The sequence below is a fragment of the Pteropus vampyrus genome, unplaced genomic scaffold (assembly GCF_000151845.1).
Source record: "Pteropus vampyrus isolate Shadow unplaced genomic scaffold, Pvam_2.0 Scaffold561, whole genome shotgun sequence".
In the NCBI taxonomy this organism is placed as follows: domain Eukaryota; kingdom Metazoa; phylum Chordata; class Mammalia; order Chiroptera; family Pteropodidae; genus Pteropus; species Pteropus vampyrus.
The window spans coordinates 1-18894 of record NW_011889342.1 but is presented as its reverse complement, the minus strand read 5'-3'; the positions used below and the strand labels follow the sequence as shown (position 1 = coordinate 18894).

Genomic DNA, 18894 nt, shown 5'->3' with positions numbered 1-18894 from the left:
TGGTGACAAGGGAGAGAAGAGCATTCCAGGAAGAAGGAGATGCATCTACAAGGTAAGAGGAGCATGGTGTGCTTGAGGAACTCATAAGGGGCCAGGATGGCTGGGTCTGAGGAGTGGGGCGAAATGGAAGAAGGGTGGGCAGGGGACAACCTCCTACGAACTGTGGGCCACGTCATGGTTCGATCCTTATGCTGAGGGCATTAGGGATCTATAGAGGGTATGTGAGGAGGGACAGTATAGGTCATGATCAGATCTGGGCTGGCAGGGAGGTGGCTTAGAAGGAGAGTATGAGGGGGCTGGAAACCCAGGGGAGAGAGAGGCTGAGGTCCAGGTGGGGTGAGAAGGGTGGGGGTTGAAGGGAGGGAGGAGGTTAGGGTGATACCCAAATCTTTGGGGGAATTAGATGGCAGAGAAGTCCGTGACATGGTGATACAGGAAATAGGGCAATGACAGTACCTACAATGATCATATTAATTCATCAAATATTTATCCAGCATCTGCGGTGAGCCTGGCAGTGTTTGAACCATTCTAGAGGAGGGAGCAAATGATAAATTATAAATAAGCAAATAAGTAAATTCACATAGGTCTTGAAAAGCCACTGATTTTATTGTGAGAGAAATAGGGAGCCATGGAAGGTTCTGAGTAGAGGAGGAACAAGATTTGTCATACATTCTTTGGCTGCTATGTTGAATGGAGACCGTGGAAGGCAAGGATGGGACTAGGATGATAAGGTGGAGGTGACTGTACTAGTCCAGGTGAGAGATGATAGTAGCTCCAACCAAGCTGGGGGCCCTACAGGTGATGAGGGGCGATTGGATTCTGAAGAGGAAAGATTGTTTTATAAAGGTAGTGGTGGCGGATTTGCCGATGGATGGAGGAATATGGGGTTCACGAGAAGGTCAGGAACCCAGATTTCGGTCTGAGCACCTGGAAAGGTAGACGTGCCATCAACCAAGATGGAGAATGCTTAATGGAGTAAGTTTCTTTTTGGGGGGTGGGGTGGGGTGGGATTAACATGTCAATTTGTATCATTTAATTCTCACAGCTACTGTTATGAGATAGGTATTGCTATTATCTAATTTGACAGAGATGGGAATTGAGTCCCCAAAGCGAAACGACTCATCCAAGGTCCTGCAATATCCTTGGTACTTCAGAGGAGGCCCTGAGTCCTTTCCTACCCTATTTCTTGGGCCTCCTGGTTTTGTTCTAGACCTCTCTTTGGCTAGAAGAGGTGTCCGCAGGGATGGCGTGGGGCTGAGATAAGCCGAAGCTGGCTGTCGATCCTGCGGCGCCCCCGGGTGGCATGTGCTGGGATCGTGGGCCGGAAAGCCCTGTTTGAGGCTGCTTGCGAACTGACTAGGAAACATGCTGTCCCAGGCCCTGCAGAAGCCAACCGTTCTTGCTGTCGCTCCCTCTTCCATACCCCGGTCCTGGTGGCGAGTCTCCAAACGTGCATTATTCCCCAAACATTGCACCAGCTTCCCTCCCTCCCCCCCGCCCTCCGTGCCTCCGTGCCTCCGTGCAACTCCGTCATCCGCCGGCGAAAATTACTTGGACTTCGGAGGCAACATATATGGGTTCAAACCCCGGCTCTGCTCCTTCCTAGCGGTAGCCTTGGCACGTGACTGTCCCTCTGCACCTCAGTTCTCCATTGCCATGTGAATTTTATAGGATCATCTACTTGTAATGCATTTTTGACTTTCAGCTAAGGGTCTTGATTGTGGGTGAATGAGGAAGAGGCATGGATTCCGTAGGTCCCAGGACTTGGCTGCACCTTTTTTTTCAGCATGATAGTTTATATAAAGTTTTGAAATACCTAAACAAAATTAAAACTTGTTTAGGGAACATACAATAAGTTTTACCAGTTTGCTGTGTGTGTGATTCTTAAGACACCTGGGCCTGGTGCTGTCACTAGATGCTGTGGGGCCTTTCCTCCCCTGAGCGTATCGGAGTCTCCCTCTGCTGGACAGTTCCGGAACGACAAGCTCTAAGGAGTCTGGTCCCCCTTCAGCGTGTGTGCGTGTGTGTGTGCGCGCGCGAGATTGAGAGAGAGAGAGAGAGAAAGAGAGAGAGAGAGAGAGAGAGAGAGAGAGAGAGAGAGAGAGAGAGAGAGAGAGATTGAGAGAGAGACAGAGAGAGTGAAAGGGAGAGAGTCAGAGAGAGGGAGAGAGGGAGAGAGAGAGAGAGAGAGAGAGAGAGAGAGAGAGAGAGATTGAGAGAGAGACAGAGAGAGTGAAAGGGAGAGAGTCAGAGAGAGGGAGAGAGGGAGAGAGAGAGAGAGAGAGAGAGAGAGAGAGATTGAGAGAGAGACAGAGAGAGTGAAAGGGAGAGAGTCAGAGACAGAGAGAGGGAGAGAGGGAGAGAGAGAGAGAGAGAGAGAGAGAGAGAGATTGAGAGAGAGACAGAGAGAGTGAAAGGGAGAGAGTCAGAGAGAGAGAGAGATTGAGAGAGAGACAGAGAGAGAGAGATTGAGAGAGAGACAGAGAGAGTGAAAGGGAGAGAGTCAGAGAGAGGGAGAGAGGGAGAGAGGAGAGGGAGAGAGAGAGAGAGACTGTGTGGATGGTTGTATTGGGAAGAGGGGAGGGGACAACCCCACTCCTTAGAATGGCTGTAACTGTCCACATCAGGCTCAAGGCAGGAGCTGCTGTCCAGACCCCACCCCCGCTTTGCAGCAGGCAGGACATTCTGGAAATAATGTCCTTGCAAGCAGCTCTGACTGATGACAGCGGGTACATGTTCTCTGCTTTGTCCTAGAGGTCCCCAGAGGGACTGAGCTCCAGGTTTCACAGTGAGAACTTCCTTGCCCTACTGCCCTTCTCTTCCCAGTCCCATTTCCTACTGCCCTGCTGGCATCTCCTGGGATCACATCCCAAAGAAACAACTTGTAGTTGAATTCTTGCGTCAAAATAAAGTATTTGCCCTTGAATCCTTGTATTAGAGTCTACTTTCAAAACACACAAACTAAGACACCCTCCTCCAATCCCCGCAGGCCTATTATTATGTCTTTTTTACTAAGGAGGAACATTTTTTTCTTTCTTTTTTTAAAATTAATTATTTTTTATGGTGACATTGGTTAACGAAATCCGGTAAGTTTTAGCTGTACATTTTAACAGTAAGGAATATATATATATATATTTATATATATATTTAATTGTGTGTTCACCTCCCATAGTTAGATTTCTGTCACCACATATTTGACCTCTTTTACCCCATCTACCTCCCTCCTCCCCCCTCCTCTCTGGTAACCACTAGTCTATTGTCCATGCCCATGAGTCTCTGTTTGTTTGTCCTGTTTGTTTGTTGCTTTTAGGTTTATATCCCACATATAAGTGATATCAAGGAGGAACATTTTTTTAAATGTATATACAAACATTTATGCACACATAACCTTTTTTGAGGACTCCAAACATGTTGGGAAATATAACATGTTCCAGTAGCTATTATTGTCTGATGAACTGCCAGGAAGTTTAGTAACCTCAATCGACAAACTTGCGACAATTTGGCAAGGCTCAGCTAGAATGGCTTTCTCTACATGGCGTCAGCTGGAGCAGCTCATCTGAAGCTGGAAGATCCATTTCCAAAATAGCTCATTCTCATGGCTGGCAATTTGGGTATTGGCTGGGGCCCTCAGTTCCAGTCCAGTAATGACTCTCAGTAGGGTTGCTTGGGCTTCCTCTTCACATGGCAACTGTGTCCAAGAGGGTGTATTTCAAGGGGTCTGGAAGGGAGCTGCAAGTCTTATGATCTAGACTTCAAGTTCCGGAAGTTACTGAGGATAGCTCAAGTTGATGGAGAGAGAACTTAGATTTACCTCTGTATCTGTCAGCATTCTTCTGAGAAACCGAGAACTCTATCTATAATCTATCTATCTATCTATCTATCTATCTATCTATCTATCTATCTATCTATCTATCTATCTATCTAATCTATCAGTGATCTCTATATGTATTTATCTTAAGATTTATATGCTTATCTTAAGGTATATATTTTTCTTAAGATTGTATATATATATTCTACTATTTGGGGAGGAGAGGGGACAAATGACTTCATTTTGTGATGCTACTCTTCCCAAGGGTCCCTTCTCCAAGTCTCCCTTCTGTGGCTTGCAGTGGTGGTCGGGTTTTTGTGAACAGTCATTATCTAATATACACAGAAAGAGAGAGAGAGTGTGTCGATGAGCTAATGCCATATAATAAACAGCCTCTTAAACTTAGTGGCTTAAAACAATGACCATTTTATTTTCTTTTATGATTCTGTATGTTGACTGGTCTCCTCTGAATAGTTCTTTTGCCCCATGTGATAGGTCTGGGGCAGTGGTTGTTTTGAGGCTACACTGAGCTGGACTATCTAAATGGCCCCCTCACATGGCTGGCAGTTGATACTGGCTGTCACCAGGAAAATCAGCTGGGGCTGTTGATGAGAGTTTTACACAAGTGAGGATTTTTCATGTGGCCTGGGCTTCCTTAGAGCATGGTGACTGGGTTCTGAGGGGATGTATCCTAAGAGTAAATATAAGTGTAAGCTGCCAGCCATCTACAAGGCTATTACTGGCGTGGTCTCACTTGCACCACATACCATTGGTTAAGCAGCCCCAGGACAGTACAGATTCAAGGAGAAGAGAAATAAACTCCTCTTACTGGAGAAAATGGCAAAAATTTTGCAGTCATCATCTTGGTGGGTCTGGGTTAGAGCCCGAAATTCTGCATTTCCAAGATGCTGCATGTGACGTCTAGGCTGCTGATCTGAGGATCACAGTTTGAGTGGCCAGTTCTTAGAGCTCATGGCTGCAAAGTCCTTTTCTTCCCTAAATAGCTAATGAGCACCCACTGTATGCCAGGCTTCACTTTCTCCTGTACTGTCATGTTGAATGACTTTGCTGTGTGCCTGGCATAAGTTACCACACCTCTCTGGGCCTCTGTTTCTTCTTCTTTCCTCCTACTGCTCCCCAGACCTATCTCGTCAGCCCTGCTGCCTCTCACCTACCCCTGCCCTGCCCCTGGCTCTTCTCTGGAGGGACCTCTCAGCAGGTGGATCCATCTCAGCATAGGAAGAATAGGATTTAGGGTGGTGCATCTCAACTTACCAAGGGCTCCAGGAATAGACACCTGAAGCTGGATCATGTAGGACTGGAAGGAATGGGGGGTGGGCATTTCCCCAACATTCTATCAGTTGGAGGAGGAAAGTCCAAATCTCTTAGGCAGCAGCTCCATCCTTCAAATTCACCCTCATCTTGGAGCCTGACCATGCAGAGAACTCATAGGGGCTGAGACCTCCTCACAGAGAAATTTAGGGCAGGAGCTGGACAAGAGGAGCCCCTCTCAGGCCCTCATCCAACATTCCTTTTCCCGATGGCAAGACTGAGCCCTGAGGGGGCCGGCACAGCCCGCAGTCAGAGCAAGGGTGAGGTAGAACTTATTCAGGGCCTCCTAGGTCTGCCCTCCCCTGTCTGGACCCTGTCTTCTCATGGCCCAGCAGACCTACCTCCTCCAGATGCCCTAAATCTAATAGGGGAGTCCCCAGCGAGGCTGGTTTGTTTGTTCCCAGCAGGCAGGACTCAGTCCTGGGCTGTTTGGAGGTAAGACTTGAACTCTTGTCAGGCTGTGCACCCTGGATGCCAACTGCCAGAAGCTTTTATTTCTGATTTTCATAATTCTGAGCTGATTCTGGGCCCAGCATGAAAAAGAGCCTGGGAAATGTTTGGAACAAGGCTCACCTGGCAACAGTCAAGATCAAGCTTTTACCTGCTACACCCTGGCATTGGGAGAGTAGGGGAGACAGTAAAATTGGGGGCCTAGAGTCACCTTTGCTTTCCTCCCAGTTTGACCCCACCCCACACGGGAGGTGCTGAGTCCTGAAGATCCAGTGTCCACATTGTGTAACTCTGAGCTGGTTCCTCTCTGGATCCAGCTGGCTCTGGCTTCAAGGTTTGGGTCACCGCCAATGGGGAGGAAGTGGCGAGTTCATTTGGGGATTGGCTGATTCAGTCAAGCCCCGCCTCGCCCAGTTCACAGGTCGGCCTGGCAAGAAGACCATCTAGGAAGAGAGCGAGGAGGCTGTGAGGAAGGAGCTGCTCCCGGCAGAAGGTGCCAGGCTGGGGCTGGCGGGACTGAGGGTCCTGGTTCAGGGTGGGGGAGGCACTGCCCAAGGCGGGGTGGCTCTGAGGAGTGGGCTGGCCCAGGGGATGGTGGTTTCCTTGTAACCGGAGCTTCTGGCAACCTCCCTCTGATGCAGTTTCAGAGGTTCTTCATTCGTCTTTCTCTTTCTCCCTTCTTCTCTCTCTGTCTCTCTCTCTTCTCCTTCCGTCTCTGTCTCTCTCACTTTCCGTCTCTCTGTTGCTCTCTCTCCCTGTCTCTCCCTCTGTCTCTCTTCCTCTGTATTTTCTTGGGTCTCCTGTCCTTCCTGAACCTGCATGTGCCTATCTCTGAGCCCTCCCTGCCCCTAGCACTCACCATCCCTGCCACTCCCGTCCCTGTCCCTCACACTCTTGGCCCCCTCTCTCTGTCTGTAAGCTGCCGCCATCTCTGCCTCCGAGCCCCCCATCGCCACCCCATCCTTGGCCTCAGAAGCTCACCCTCTGTCCGCCCTGCAGAATGCTACAGCTGAGCCTGTCCTGGCTGGGACTTGGGCTCCCGGCAGCCTCCCCGTGGCTGCTCCTGCTGCTGGTGGGGGCCTCCTGGCTCCTGGCCCGCTTCCTGGCCCGGGCCTATGCCTTCTATGACAACTGCTACCGCCTCCGATGTTTCCCACAGCCCCCGAAGCGACACTGGTTTTGGGGTCACCTGGGCCAGGTGAGTGTGGGCAGCAGGAAGAGTCCGGGGTATCAGGTGGCTGGGCTCCCGAAGGGATTGGGAATGGGTCTCAGGACTTCGGCTGGGGCCTAGCACATCAGGGAAACCGGGGCGCCCCCTTTCCTTACTCTCTCACCAAGTTTGTTCCTCTCCTCTGTGCTCTCCAAGCCCCCAAACCTTTCTTGTTCTTACCCTTCCTCACCCCAAGCCTGCTTTGGGTCATGTTCCTGCCTGTCTTGCCCCCATCAGTGCACCTCCGAGGGTTTCACAGGGTGCGCTGCACAAAGCCAGGTCCCCTGGTGGCCTGTCTCTGTTGGCCTCAGACCAGTGTCTGTTCCTCTCTGGACCTCAGCGTTCCCCAAAGGAATTAACTGATCACCACTGTCCCTTCCCCCAACGGGGTACAGCTGAGCTGGAGGAGAGGTGTAGCCAGTCTCTCTTTCTCCTCCCTTTCCTTGGGCACATTCCTTTCTTTGTTTATCTTGCTTTCCACACCCCCAGACATATCAGTGGGTCCCACTGTCCAACTTAGATAAAAGTTGACCCCTTCCCCTTTCACTCTAGCCTCTGCCCTTGTGGCCAAACTTCCTAGGAGGGAGCTCCTGCCCTCCCCCACCCCCATCCTAGCCTCATCCCCAGAGGCTCTTTGTCCATGCTGTGCCTGCCCCCTATTGCCACAATCACACTTTGTCTTTGTCGCTACCTCCAAAGACATCGATCTGAGTGTTGCATGCTCTGACCAGAAGCCCCTCTTCCTCTGACCAGAAGCCCCTCTTCCTTCCAGTTTCTTTCTTCTTTTTCTCCCATCTTAAACCCTCCCACGATGTCTGGTCCCTTCTACGTCCCAGTCCAACAGCTTCCTTCTGACTCCACCTCTTCGGATACGTTTAGCTTTGATTCCATCCTTCGTACATGGGCTGAAGTCTCTTCCCAAATGAGATTTCCTTCATGGCCCTTTGGAAAAACGTTTGCCTGTCTGAGCTCAATCACCATGTCCTCTGATCTGTTCTCCATGATGATGATTGAGAAAGTCATGAAACAAAACAGAGGGTGATAGGTAAATCTCCACCCACCCACCTCCAATGCACCTCATTCTGCACCAAACTTCTTGTCTACTCGTGGACAACGACTTGTCTTCACTTGTTGCCTCCATTTTACCAATTGACCCTCACCTGCTTTAGTCTGACTCACCCCCATCATGCTCCTGTGAGATGACCGTGACTTCCAGGTCCCTAAATCTCACCTCGTTCACCTCTCAGCAACTCCCCTGCTGACCACCCTGTTCTCCCTCCTTTTTCACTTGGTTCCAGGACCCTGTCAACACCCTGCCAGTCTTTCTCTACCTCCCTGTGGCTCCTCTGTCTCCAGTCTTGGCTCTTCCTTCACCCTGCCTTTCCATGTGGGTATTCCCCAGGGTCCTGACCCCTCCTTCCTCTCTCTCTTTCCCAAGGCCACCTCCTTACCCAGGGCTCCAGCTCCTGAGTGGACTATCAATTCCCTCCATAAGAAGTGAATTCCAAGTTCACAATTCTCCTGAGTCCGAGGCCATGCATTTAGCTCCTTCCTCCCCTCCTCACATTGGAGTCTCAAAAATACCTTATTTCACCAAGTCAGAATCTGAGCTTATAACTCCATCCCCAATCCTGTTCCTGCTCTTAGCCTAATCTGTCCTGGTCCCCCTCTTCTCTCACTTGCACATTTGGTCCTTCATCACATCTGGCCATGCCGCCTCCGCAGTCTCTTCTCAGTCCATCCGCTCTCTGCCTCCTCCTGCCCGCGTTGGCTCCATCCTCCTTTGTCTTTCTCTGGAAGCCTCTTTCAGCTCCCTCTCTGATCTCTTCATTGTGGCTCTTGTTCTCAATAATCCTCTCTCTCTTTACCTGTGGCGATATTTTTCTAAAATTTAGTTTAAATCACACATCTTCTTGGCTAAAAAAAGCTCGATGACTGCCCATTGTTCTGAAGATAAAGACTAAAGGTTGCCTGGCCAGGTCTGCCACCCTCGCCAGCCCCATCCATACCCCAGATATTTTGAGCTCTCATTTCATCTCCTCAATAAGCTAAGTCCTCCCCACCCTGGGGCCTTTGCTCATGCTACTCTTTCAACTGGAAGTGCTTCTCTTCCTTTGGTTACCTCATTGATTCATCCTCATCCTCCAGTTTTCAGCTCAAATGTAACTTTCTTCTGGAAGCAGTATTTGATCCCCAGACCTTGACCTGACTTGGCCCTGCTCACACTTAAACTGTTAGTTGTCTAATTATTTGTTTATCATTTATCTCTCCTACTAGATGGTAGCACTGGGGAGGAGACACAATATCTATAGTGCCCGTGCCACAGGGGCTGACATAAGTAGATACTTAATAAATATTTGATGATGTGTGGTGGAGGCCATGTTCTAAGGCCAAAGGGATGAGCAACCAGCTCCTCCTCTCCCCTTGCCCAGACCAGCTCATCACAGAACAGGATGTCCCAAGCTCATCCAGAAGGTTGCCTGAGATTGGGTCTTGGAATGGTCTCAGCGAACCCTGGAGGCAGCAGGAATGTTATGAAGTTACAGGAGTTCTGACTCCCCCTCTGAGGGCTTGGCCATAGAGGCTGGCCTTGGTCACTCTTTTCCAGTCCTTCTTGCTGTGTGACCTCAGCTGAGTCACTCTCCTTCCCTGGAGTGACCTCATCTTGTTTCTCAGGGTCCTTGGAGAGCAGGGAGCAGGTCACAAAGTGAAAACTTATTTTACCTTCCTGGAGCATCTGGGGGTATTTGTCAGGCCCTGATGGGGCATCCTGAGGGACTGAAGAGGACACCTAGCCAGGAGGTCACCTGCCCTCTTTCCCCTTTTGGGAGATGTAGCTTCAGTTTCTCATTTGTAAATGGCATGATCGATGCACATGTTCAAAGTTCAGGACAGATAGAATGTACTATGAGAGATGATGGATGAATAGACAGATGATAGGTGAATGGATACATACATACATACACACACACACACACACGAGATAGATATATGTGTATCTGTGTATGTATTCATTTCTTCTACTCCCTCGGTTTATCTGTCTCTTTGTGTGACCTCTCTGTCTCTCCTTCACTCTTTCTCTGTATCTCTCTCTTTTTCTGCCTGCATTTCTCTGTCCATCTCTCTAACTCCCCATCTATTTCCCCTATCCACGCCCTCCATGGCTCCCCAGCACCCTCAGAATAAATCCCTCGCCTCTACCCAGTCTTGATGCCTTGCTATATCTGCTCTCCTCTCCACCTTTCCTCTGTTCCTCACCCATTTTACTCTAGCTGGACTGAATTCCTTCTCGCTGCTCATAGCCAGGTGCTGGCTATGGATAGAAAGGATAGTTGATGGATAGAAAGGAATGGGCCTTTCTATTCATCAACTATCTGTCTGTCTGTCTGTCTGTCTATCTATCTATCTATCTATCTATCTACCTACCTACCTATCTATCTATCATCTATCTATTATCATCATTGTCGTCATCGTCATCATCATCATCATTGTCATAATCATCAATCTTTTTATTCATCTATTATCTAAAGAAACAGAGAAATAAAGAGAGTGAAGGGACAGGGAGAGGCACATCGATAGACACATACATAAAAACAGAACAGCAGAGAGAAGCTGATTTAGTGAGATGGAGACAGGTGTAGACCAATAATTCAGACGGAAGGAGTGAATGGGGTGAGTAGAGTATGGTGGGTATGGGGGTACAATGGGCAGTTGTAGCATCTGAGGCTCTCTGTCCCAATAATGCCTGGTCTCATTCCCACCTATCCTCAGATGAAGACCAATGAGGAGGGCTTGCGTCTGCTGGAGGACCTGGGTCACTGCTTCCGCGATGTCCACCTCTGGTGGATTGGGCCTTTCTACCCTGTCCTACGGTTCGTCCACCCTCAGTTTGTTGCACCTCTGCTCCAGGCACCAGGTACCTCTCACAGGAGCCCCTAACCCCAGCCTCTTCCCTGACCCTGCTTCTAGCCCTTCCCACCCCTGGACAGACCAGGTTGACCAGGTGACATTGACAAAGACCATGGCTGTGACACAAACTTGCTGGGTGACTCTGGGAAGGTCCCTGGCTCTCTATGGTTGCCAAAGTCTCTTTTAGTTTTGAGTGGTGGAAACTCAACATTGTTTGTCCAAGTAAAGAAAGGAAATTTATTGACTGAAAAGCTTAGGGCGTTTGTCTTCAGACATGGCTACATCAAGGTGTTCCAATAATGCCGTTGGAAATCTGTCATTATCTCTTAATTCTGTGTTCCTCTGTGCTGGCTTCATTCTCAGGCTGGTAAAGATCAGTCCCAGAGATCAACCCCCATGGAAAAGTGAGCTCATTCCCCACAGACCCAGGAAAAATTGCAAGATTCCTTAAATTGGACTGGCCTGGATCATAGAGACCAATTCCTCATCTAATCACTGCAACTTGATTGCTAAAGCTCCAGATCATATACTTAGCTTTTTAGTAGAAGATGAGTTGGCATGGCCACCCTCCTAACTATGTGGATTGAGAGTGATGGCAGAGTCAGGTGTTCTTCCCAGGAGAAGGGGATGGATACTGTACAGGCAGATACCAGACATCTATCTACCAGCATCCTTCTAGGAGGGCATTTCCTGAGTGAGGAAACTGAAACTCAGTGAGGCATAGTGACTTCTCAAGGCCACAGAGCATGCTGAAGCTTTCCTCTTTGTTCTGTATGTTCTCAGCTTCCTTAGCTGCCTCTGATGGGAGATACCCTAACCTAGAAGGTGATTTGGGGTGAGAAGATGGCAAAAGTATTGTGGAAGAAGATCCACCAGACTCCAACTTGGTTAACTGTGTCTAGTTGGCTCTGGGGAGCTGGTCTAGAGGGAGCAGCAGCAGCTCTTCATGGTGGATGAAACTCAGCATCCAGTGGGGAGGCAGCATCCTCTGATCTCTTTAAGGACAGAGAAACCCCTGACCTAAGCACTTTATGCTGAGTATTGGGTGCAGGAGAATACTGAGGAAGTTTGGGTCACACCTAAGCTGTGTTTGAGAGACATCAATGGGACCATATTTAATTCTTGTTTAGGATCCACACTGAGGTTGTGTCAAATTGTCTTTGGGTCCATGTTAGAGCATGCAGTGTCATGTCAGGGTGTGTCATGCCTGTTGTGTCATGCTGGGGCCATGTCAGATGTCCCAGGAGATGTCGAAGAGTGCTGTGGCAGACAAGGTGTCCTAGGTCCCTGTAAATGCATTTTGTAAAGCTCTGGGCTGTGCTCAGGTGTGTCGAACATGTTGGACCATGTAGGAGCCATGTTAGGGCATGCTTGGCATGTTTTGCCATGTTGGGGTGTGTCTAAGTATGTCAGAGTGTGTCTGTGGGCTCTTCCTTTGTTCTGCTCTGTGCTGTAGCCTGGTCTGGTCCCCCCTTGCCTCCCCTCTCTTCCCTGTTTCCTCTGCCCTTATGCCATTCCCACTATGCTGGGTTTGGAGGGGGAATGCAAATCCCTGGCTAGGAGCCACCTCTCCCCACCAAAAGTTCCACCCCTTCCCCTCTCCATTATCTCTGATGGTCCTCATCCATGTCAGCCACCGTCACACCCAAGAATATGTCTTTCTACGACTTCATGAAGCCCTGGCTGGGTGAGTAACTGTGGGTAAATGGGGTTGGGGAAAACCTTTAGGGCCACGGTAAGTTACTGCCCTTGCCCACTCCCCATGGCTGCCTCTACTAGGGGATGGACTTCTGCTAAGTGCTGGTGACAAGTGGAGCCACCACCGCCACTTGCTGACACCCGCTTTCCACTTTGAAATCTTGAAGCCATATACGAAGATTTTCAACAAGAGTGCAGACATCATGCATGTGAGTTCCTTGAACCCAGTATCCCGGCTGGAACCTTGGGAAAGGGAGAGTGGTTTCAGACACATATTGTCTGGATTCTTGGCTCTGTTGGATGGCTTTGGGCCCATTGCTTTTCCTCTCCAAGCCTTAGTTTCCTCATCTGTAAAACTGAGATAATAATCTTTTTTAAAAGGTGATCAAGATGATGTTAAGGGATCATGTTCCTGGCACTAGTAGATGTTCAGAAGGCTTTAATTTCTAGTCTGCTCACTGAAGCTCTCTAAATTCAAGATCGTAATGATGAAGAGTGAATAGTAGCTCTTTCCGCATAACACAAGACCTTAAAACTCATGAGCTTGAAAAAATTAGTGTTTGTTGTTGCTCGTGAGATTTTGGGTCAGTCGAGGAGTTCTTGGCTGGAATCATTCAATGTGTGTGTGCATGGCTGAGTTCAGTAGACAGTTCTGCTTATACAGGCTCAGCTCTGTCATATGTTTGGGGCTCTACTACTAGCTGTTAGCTTGTCTAGGTCAGCCTTGGTGGGATAACTGGACTCCTGTATTTGCCTTTCATTTTCTAGTAAGCTAGGCTAGGCTTATTTGCATGGAGGAAACTATGTTCCAGGAGAATGAGCAGAACATGCAGTGCCTCTTGAAGCCTAGTTTCAAAATTAGTACATTATCATTTCCATCTTCTATTGGCTGAAGCAAATCCCACATCCAGATTGGATTCAAGAAGTAGAGAAAGAGGTTCTACCTCCTAACGGAAAAGCTGCAGAGTTTCATCATAAAGGATGAGGATATAGGGAGGGACAAAGAAATATGGACATTTTTATATAACCTACCTCTATGATAGTAATGAAGATGGTGATGATAGCTAACAGCTACTTAGCACTTACTGTATTCCAGAAACAATGTGCCAATTCTATGGCATATGTTGTCTAATTTAATTTTAACAGCCTCATGGAATAAAGATGATGATTATTGCCACTTTACAAATGATGAAATAGAACATCAGAGAGATTAGGGAACTAGCCCAAGTTCACATAGCTAGTAAGCGAGTTATGAATGGTGGATCAGGGATTCTAACCTGGTTTACCTAACACCGAAGGAGGTCATCTTAACTGTTACTGAAGATTTGACAGGTGGAGCCCAGAGGAGGGCAGTGAATTGACCAAGAGCACACAGAGCATAAGAGGCAGAGCTGGACCTTGAACCCAGGTCTCCTGACTCAGGCCATGGGGTCTTCATGTCTTAAGAGTAACAGCTTACACTTCAACTCAAGCCTGTTCCTCCCTGGGGAGGAGTGCCTGGGGCAGAGGACCAAGAAGCTGGGTCTGGGGCAGTCCATCCAGGTGGTTAGGAGTTTAGAGGGGTTCCAGGGAGGCAGTTCCCAGCCTCAGCTCTGCCCTTTTCTCTGTCCAGGCCAAGTGGCAGCACCTGGCTTCAGAGGGCAGTGCCCGTCTGGACATATTTGAACACATCAGTCTCATGACCCTGGACAGTTTGCAGAAATGCATCTTCAGTTTTGACAGCAATTGCCAGGCGTGAGTCTCTGCCCAGAGCCCGGGAACATGAGCCATAGACCCAAGGGAGCAGATGGAGGGAGGACTGACCGGGGCAATCAGAAGTACCTTCCTGGAGGAGGTGGGTCGAGCTAGACATTGAAGGACAAGGAAGGGGAAAGAGAAAGAGCAATCTTTTCAGGTGGGTAGAAATGATTGATAAATGCCAGGAGGCTAGGATGACTAGAGTGTGTGCAACAGAGAGGAAATCATCTTGGAAATAAGGTTGGAGGGCTTGGTAGGGGCTGGATCTTAAGGACATTCAAAAGTTAGACAAAAGAGTATAAACTTATTCTGCGGTTTCTTGGGAGCTATGAAAGGTGAGCAGATAAGGGTTGTGGGCAAAGCTGAGCTTAGACATCCAATTCTAGAGATGAACAACTGTTGTATAGACACAGGATGCAAGGAAAGCACAGATAGAAGGAGGACTAATCTTGGTGGAGAAAATGGGACAAATTTGAGAGTAACCAAGAAAAAATGGGCAGGGCCAGATATTACATAGGAGAGAGAAGAGATGACCATGATTCCTAAGCTCTGTCCTGGGATCTAAGACATAAGGCAGCTCATAGAGATGAAAGTATGTTAGTAGGGCACCCTTTTCCAGATGGAATGTGGTCCTGGGTGCTGGCTGGGAGGGCCTCCCAGGGTTTCACGTGTGTTAAGCTGCTTCCTCTCTCTGGCCTGGCCCCGCAGGAAGCCCAGTGATTATATCACTGCCATCTTGGAACTTAGTGCCCTCGTGATGAAACGAGCCAAACAGACCTTCCTGCACACAGATTTCCTGTATTACCTTACCCTTGATGGGTGGCGCTTTCGCAGGGCTTGCCACCTGGTGCACAACTTCACAGACGCCATCATCCAGGAACGACGTCACATCCTCATTAGTCAAGGTTCCCATGACTTCCTCAAGGCCAAGGCTAAGACCAAGACTTTGGACTTCATTGATGTACTCCTGCTGGCAAAGGTAGGCTTCTCTGGAATCTGAATTCAAGAGGTAGAATGGACCTTGGCTTTAAATATCTGATCGAAGATCTTGGACTTGATACAGAGGGAGGGGGGAACAGGTCAGAAATAAGCTGTAGATGTGACTGTGTAGAAGGCTGCCTGAAAGGAGTAAACAGGAGGCAGGAGTCCAGGGAGGAAGCATGTGAGGTGAGCTCTGGAGATGAAAAAGGAGGGATCCTGTTTGGACGATGGAGCTTTAGGGGCTGCTTTAGGTTAGACACAGGTGTTCTCAGAGCTGGTGTGATTAGAGGTGTCTTGCCTTTTCTCAAGGATGAAGATGGGAAGGAACTCTCAGATGAGGACATTCGAGCCGAGGCTGATACTTTCATGTTTGAAGGTGAGGGCCCCAGTGTGAGACCATAGAGGAGGTGGGGTCTCTCTATCCCAGGGACTTGGTGGGTGGGCCACCCTCTGGTGCTGAAGCAGCCCAGAGACACAAGTTTGGCTGCCTCGCAGGCCATGACACCACGGCCAGTGGCCTCTCCTGGATCCTGTACAACCTTGCAAGGCACCCAGAATACCAGGAATGTTGCCGGCAAGAGGTGAAAGAGCTCCTGAAGGACCGCGAGCCTAAGGAGATTGAATGGTGAGTGCAGGTTCTCACAGCTCGTTCCCGAACTCCTTTCATTGGCTCTGCTCCCAAGGTGAGAAAGAGGGAAGATCTTTTGGTTGATTCAGTCATCCCGTTTAGTAGGAATGGAAGCAGAGCAGAGGCAGGGTCCAATATCCAGCCTGGACAGCAAGGGAAAGTTTGCCACCTTTGGGGACAGAAAGATCTGAGTGTCCACATTTATTGTCCCACTAACTTGCCATGTGACTTTAATAAAATCAATTTCCTTTCCTGAAAATCAATTTCCTTTTCTGAATCAATTTCCTGGAAATTGGAGCACGAGTGTGCGAATCTCTCACCCACAGGGCTGCTTGGAGAATTGCGACAACGTGTGTGACGGATGCCACCCAGCATGTGTTCAGTAAATGAACTTCTCCCCTCCCTCGTGTTTCTGCCTGAAGTTGCAATTTTTTTCCCCCTAAAGACCCCTACTCCCCTTAAATTTTCTCTAATTCCCACCTAATAGTCTATTCCCGGGATTCCCAAGAGATCTTTGGGGGTAAAAAAAAAAAATCATCCATCTCTTCATTCAGTAAACACATCTGCACTGCCAGCCACTTCCCAATTCAGTGTCCAGTCCCACCTGAGTCCTCCTGGGGCGAGATTGGGTAGTTAGACAGCAAATACAAATTCACCACATGGGGTGTGGGTAGTAGACAATGCTCCTGGCCAGGGGGATAGCTTATGCAAAGGCCAGGCAGAAGTGAGACTGGCATGTTTGGGTGGAAGTAAAGGTGGCTGGATCCTTGTGAAATTTACAGTGTGAAGAGGGGCTCCCAATGAGGCTGAGCTCATAATAGAAGCCCCTCTTGGAATGCTTTGGAAACCATGTGAAGAGTTTCCAAAGGTGTTACTTCAAGTCTTTTGGGAACTTGATTTTGGGCAAAAGGTAAAAGCTGGTAGGGATGTTGCCATTAGGGGTCTCACCCTGGGCAGCAATGGTCAGGCAGTTGGCTGGGGCTCAGTCATTGGCTAGGGCCTGCCCAAGTAAGTGTGGCCTTGGCTTTAATGCAGCTGCAGAACCTGGAGACTCTATAGCTAGAGCCTGTCAGTTAACTTTTCTCCTTGCAGCTATACAGTAGGTTCTTTCTTGAAGGGAGATCCATGGCTAACACAGGGCAATGGGGAGTCATGGGAGATGTTTAAACAGAGGGGAGACAGGTCAGATATGGCTATTAGAAAGATCTTTCTACAGCTATAGGGGCAAACAGGAGGGGATGAGCTAGGGGCTGAGGGTCTGAGGGGGCAGATTCTGGGCCAAGAGCTGAAGGATGGAAAGGAGATGTTGGAGTAGACAAACATCTTAGAGGTTGTGCCCTCAATTTCAAGGGTTTGCTCACCATAGCAGTCCTGTGGGGTGGAGAAATGTTTTCTTCTCGACTTCAAAAAATTACGCACTTGGTAAAAATTCAAATAGTACAAAATGGTTTACAATGAATATCAGCCCGTCTTTTTTTTTCTCCCAGCTTTATTGAGATATAATGGACATATAACACTGTATAAGTTTAAGGTACATGACATGATGATTTAATATATGTATATATTGTGAAATGAGTACAATAAGGTTAGTTAACACACCTATCACCCTGTAAAGGGAGTAGATGCGATTCTAGTTCTTTTTGTTTCCACGTTGCCAGTTGTCTGAGCACCTTCTATTAAACTATTTATTGCCTAGAGGTTTGAGGGGCCTCCTTTATCAGATGCTAAATTTTCAGCTATTCATGAGTAGTCTCTGAGCTCTCTATTCCATTCCATGGGTCCATTTTCCTGTTCTTTCAAAAGTACTACACTAGTTTTTCTTTTTATTACTATACTTTTGAAATAGGCCTTAATATCTGGTAGAGTTCTCTTTCTTTGATTATTTACATTAAATTTACCTAGTCTTGAACTTTCTTTAAAATTGAATAAGATAACCGAGTTCCAAAAAAGAGCCACAAGTAGATTTTTATTGGATTATATTAGATATGTTGATTAATTAATAAAGAATTGGTAACTTTATATGAGGTCATCCCACGTTAAGTGTGGAGTGGGTCTTATTTATTCAAATAACCTTATAAGTCCATCATAGAGTTTTTTTTTCTTTTTAAGCCAAATATATAATTTAAGAAGCTTTTTTTATGCAAATGTATTAACACTTTTAAGGATACCCTGGGAGTGTTGTGTGTTGCTCAAAAATGCTAAAAATACCAGCCGACATTTTCTTCTAGTAATTTTCGTGATTTTGACTTTCTAATATTTATATTTGTAGTCCATCTGGAATTTATTTTGTTATGGGAGTGAGGGTCAGAGCAAGGTGGGGAGAGGATTTCCTGGGGCAGAAGGAGGACTAGGGGTGTCTCTGCTTTTGCTCCCTGAATAACTGTTGGGTTCCTTAGGGACGACCTGACCAAATTGCCTTTCCTGACCATGTGCATCAAAGAGAGTCTGCGGTTACACCCCCCAGTCACCGTCATCTCCCGCTGCTGTACCCAAGACATCTTGCTTCCTGATGGCCGGGTCGTCCCCAAAGGTGCTGGCAATGACAAGAGGAGGAGGGTGCTGGTCCCATCAGCAGGAACCTCGTCCTGACCACTCCTTATTCCCTGATAGGAAATGTCTGTGCCATCAGCATCTTTGGGATTCATCACAACCCATCAGTCTGGCTGGACCCTGAGGTGCTGCCTTCCTCATTCTTTTTTCAGGGACCTGGTGAGGGGGTAGGGATCCTGACCCCCCAAATAAGATACTCCCCCTCCATTGTATCCACATTTTTTTTTCTGGGGGGTGTCTGGATGTCCTGAAAAAGTCCACACAGCAGCCATACTTCTCTCTGCTCCTAGGTATACAACCCCTTCCGCTTCGACCCAAAAACCCCGCAGAAGAGGTCACCTCTGGCTTTTATTCCCTTCTCAGCGGGACCCAGGTGAAGCCAGCGAGTGTCTGAGATGCGGATGGGTTGTAGGTAGTGGGGGTCAGTAGATACTGCCAGGCCACGTGGGGGCCCAGGCATGCTTAGCTCCCTTCTCTGTGTCTGCGGGTGGGAATGGCGGTCCCGGCCAGGTCCCGGCACAGTCCCCTATGCCCTCCCGCCCGCAGGAACTGCATCGGGCAGACCTTCGCCATGAACGAGATGAAGGTGGT

General features: G+C 48.3%; 1 protein-coding gene across 1 annotated transcript; it reads left to right on the top strand.

Moving 5' to 3' along the window:
• Window positions 1-6041: 6041 nt before the first annotated feature.
• Window positions 6042-18889, top strand: LOC105308256 (cytochrome P450 4F6; the record flags this gene model as incomplete). Its single annotated transcript, XM_011384122.2, has 13 exons — window positions 6042-6083; window positions 6590-6788; window positions 10572-10716; window positions 12343-12396; window positions 12489-12616; window positions 14020-14141; window positions 14853-15123; window positions 15435-15501; window positions 15621-15750; window positions 18150-18283; window positions 18364-18428; window positions 18594-18676; window positions 18850-18889. Coding segments are annotated over exons 2-13 (1437 nt in total), but the record flags the coding sequence as incomplete, so codon positions are not given.
• Between the last annotated feature and the right edge of the window lie 5 nt (window positions 18890-18894).